The sequence below is a fragment of the Triplophysa rosa genome, unplaced genomic scaffold (genome assembly GCF_024868665.1).
Source record: "Triplophysa rosa unplaced genomic scaffold, Trosa_1v2 scaffold691, whole genome shotgun sequence".
Lineage (NCBI taxonomy): Eukaryota > Metazoa > Chordata > Actinopteri > Cypriniformes > Nemacheilidae > Triplophysa > Triplophysa rosa.
The window spans coordinates 1-3,954 of record NW_026634709.1 but is presented as its reverse complement, the minus strand read 5'-3'; the positions used below and the strand labels follow the sequence as shown (position 1 = coordinate 3,954).

Sequence of the window (3,954 nt, the reverse complement as noted above, 5' to 3'; positions counted from 1 at the left end):
CTCTCTCTCTCTCTCTCTCTCTCTCTCTCTCTCTCTTATATTGTTGTATTGTTTGAATTGTCTTCAGTTTTCTGGACGTCCTGGCTGCCCGTAAGGATCCTGCCGGTCTGTCTGGAGAGGTTCTTATAGACGGAGCTCCACAACCTCCAAACTTTAAATGTTTGTCTGGATATGTGGTTCAGGTGCAGACTGATACATAACGCTACTCACGCTAATTCATTTCATTAGACACAATATTAGGATGGTTAAGCTGAACTGTAACTTTATTTTCCAAGAAGAATTAGTTCAGTTTCTTCAGAATGACTTGAGTCATGAGATTCACATTTCAGCTGTTTCCTCCAAATCATTGCGTGTTAGAAAGTGTTCTGTCATGATTAAACACATTTGACTGTGTATGTGTGTTTGTGTGTGTCGGCAGGATGATGTGGTCATGGGGACACTGACCGTTCGAGAGAATCTGTGTTTCTCAGCCGCTCTACGGCTTCCCAAATCTATCAAGCAGAGAGAAAAGGATGAGAAGGTCGAGAGACTCATTCAAGAGCTCGGCTTGAGCAAAGTGGCAGATTCACGGGTAACAATCCACACGCTTTATTGATATTTTATTGAAAATATTATTGAAATATTGATATTTTGTATCATTTTATATACTGTATTCATTTTAGAAATATTTTAATAAATAAAACAAATTCGGACATAATCTATTTGATAACTTGCTGTCACTCGGAACCAGAGTTCAAATTCAGTTTTTATGTTAATTTTAAACTTTTTGAGCACTTTTAGTGCAACTTTTTGTTTCTATATAACATTCATTTTATGTATTTTAGTTTTATTTTGTTGTAATTTTAGCGCTTTAAACTTATTTCAGTTTATTTCTGAGGCAACATTTCCATTTTTCGATTAGTTTGAGTTTTTCCCCCTAAAAATGTAGGCCGATATTTGATTTTAATGAACAGAAACTTTTGCAAAGTTTTAATTTGAGTAAACCAGAATAACCTTGCTCTGAACTTAACATCACGCAAGTATTCTGACGTGTGAATGTGATTGGCCGGTGTGCAGGTGGGCACGCAGCTGATTCGTGGAATCTCGGGCGGAGAGAGGAAGAGGACTAATATCGGTATGGAGCTGATCATTGATCCTTCTGTGCTGTTTCTGGATGAGCCCACCACGGGTCTGGACGCCAGCACGGCAAACTCGGTCCTCAAGCTGCTCAAGCGGTTGGTACCCACACACAGTTAACCAGTCAAACGCTCACACGCGTGTGTTTAATGCTGGTGTGTTTAGGATGGGGAACAGCGGTCGCACCATCATCCTGTCCATCCATCAGCCGCGGTACTCCATCTACCGGCTGTTTGACAGTCTCACGCTGCTGGTGAACGGGAAGCTGGTTTATCACGGAGCCGCTCCGAACGCTCTCCAGTACTTCAGTGACATCGGTGAGAACACACTCACGCACGTCACGCGTGTTTCTTCACCATCACACGTGTTCATGGATGTATGTCGTGTGTTTGTGTGTCAGGATACACGTGTGAACCTCATAACAACCCTGCTGATTTCTTCCTGGACGTCATCAACGGAGACTCTTCGGCCGTGGCGCTCAACAAACTCAACGACAGCGAGGGTACACCACACAAACACACCGGCTGAACTCTTAAAATGACTCGTTTGAACAACACCCAAACAGTGAAATGTGTTTTTCGTGTGTCAGAGCTGGATCAGGAGCAGGTCAGTTCGTCTCTGAAGGGCATCGAGGAGCATTTGGTGGAGGAATACAAGAAAAGCTCCAACTTTAAAGAAACTCAAAGTGAGCTGCAGAGAATCGTTCAGGGTCAGGAATACAGCACACGTCCCAAATCCAGAACCATCACCTACAGCACGTCCTTCTGTCATCAGTTCCGATGGGTTCTCAAGAGAACGTTCAAGAACCTCTTGCTCAATCCTCAGACATCAGTCGCTCAGGTGAAAAACCCACCTATGACCGAAGCTATTGGCATATCGTTTTCTATCCCCCCCCAAAAAAATGACATTAAAAACTGTTGTGGTTATTTGTAGAAAGGTGGTGTTTTTACATGAAACATTTGATTTAACTTTATTTTAAAAAATACTACGAGATGTATTTTTTTGTTCTTACATCAGCAGCAGCGTTTTCATTCTTGGATTCTATTTTCTGTTGTGACGTAATGACAGCATATATTACACATCAGATATTTTCTGATTGGTTGTACAACGCAGTATTTCAATACTAGAAAATAATAAACTGTGTTTTGAGGTCATGATATATGGGAATGTTGTTATTTTGGAGACATGTTAATGTATTTCTCTTCGTTGTTTCAGATTGGGGTGATGATTTTTCTGGCTCTGATTGTTGGTGCCATATTTTTTGGAGTGAAAGCCAATTCGAGTGGAATTCAGAACAGGTGAAACTCATTCAGTTCATAGACCGCAGAACACATTTGTTTTATGATGTCAAACCCAACAAATGTCTTGATGTGAACTGCTTGATTGAAAACCAAACGTCACTTGGTTTTATATTTCATTTACGAATCCAGAGGCATTCAGACACGATATAGCAATTATCTTACAAAGAAGTTTATTACATTTTACATTTACATTTATTCAAGTACCAGACTCTTTTATCCAAAGTGACTTACAGAGAGTTCAGGGTGCAATAATACAATAGGTGCTAATACAAAGTTACTAGTTTCAACAAAAGACAGAACAATACCTGTTCTTTTCTCATTTGTCTTCGTCACTTGTTCAAGTGTAAACTTTTTTAAACTATAAGATAAGAAAGTAAACTTTCAGTCACCTTTTTATATACTTCTCATGTAGCTGTTACATTTAAAGTATATTTAAAATTACAATTTATAAACGAAAAAAAGGGAGGGGTGGAGTGAGCCATTGGTTGCAATTCACAGCCTCACCACTAGATGCCGCTAAATTTCATTCACTGGACTTTTAAATACAGTATACTTGAACTTAACTTAAGTATGCATAATAAATGAAACTTAAAGTATACTTATTTTTTAAGGGTTGCCACAAAAGAGTGTGTGTTTTTGTGTGTGTTTCAGGATGGGCGCTCTGTTCTTCATCACAACAAATCAGTGCTTTAGTTCTGTTTCCTCAGCCGAGCTTTTCATCACAGAGAGGAAACTATTTGTGTGAGTGAACGCACACACGCACGCACGCACGCACGCACGCGCGCACACACACACACACACAAACACACAAACACACACACATTTCTGGTTTATTATCTCCATGGGGACAGTCCATAGGCGTAATGTTTTTATACTGTACAAACTGTATATTCTATCCCCTATCCCTAAACCTAAAGATCATTGAATACTTTTTGCATTTTTAGATTTAAAAATATATCGTTCTGTACGATTTATAAGCTTTTCAATTTCAAAGACCTCAATTTTGGTCCCCACGGTGACACGAGTCCCCATGTGTTGATGCAACCCAGGATATAAAAGCAAGGCCACACACACACACACTCTCTAGAACCCATTATAATTTTTAATTTTGTCCACATCAGATGCGACGCGACAATCCGATTAGAACAAGCCGTGTGTCGTGTCACGTTGCGTTGGTCGCGTCCGGTGTAGACACGGTGTTGGCCATTTGGTGACATTCAATATCTTTAAATACATTCAAAACTGACTAGAGTGATGCTGTACTATAATGTGTTGATGTTATTATTGTTGTGATTGTGATGTAATGTGTTGATGTCATCGATGTGATCTCTTCAGACACGAGTACATCAGTGGATACTACAGAGTCTCCGTCTATTTCCTGTCTAAGATTCTGTCTGACATCATCACCCTGCGAACCATTCCTGCCGTGATCTTCAGCTGTGTGGCGTACTGGATGATAGGTCAAACACACACTCACACACACACACACACACACACACACACACACACACACACACACACACACACACACACACAC

The 3,954-nt window shown here is 40.2% G+C and overlaps 1 protein-coding gene across 1 annotated transcript; it reads left to right on the top strand.

Annotated features, from left to right (window-relative positions):
* Window positions 1-67: 67 nt before the first annotated feature.
* Window positions 68-3,897, top strand: LOC130551145 (broad substrate specificity ATP-binding cassette transporter ABCG2-like; the record flags this gene model as incomplete). The annotated part of the gene is made up of 9 exons (XM_057328692.1): window positions 68-182; window positions 419-571; window positions 1,057-1,214; window positions 1,282-1,433; window positions 1,517-1,618; window positions 1,706-1,956; window positions 2,332-2,414; window positions 3,069-3,158; window positions 3,753-3,897. Coding segments are annotated over 9 exons (1,249 nt in total), but the record flags the coding sequence as incomplete, so codon positions are not given.
* Window positions 3,898-3,954: the final 57 nt, after the last annotated feature.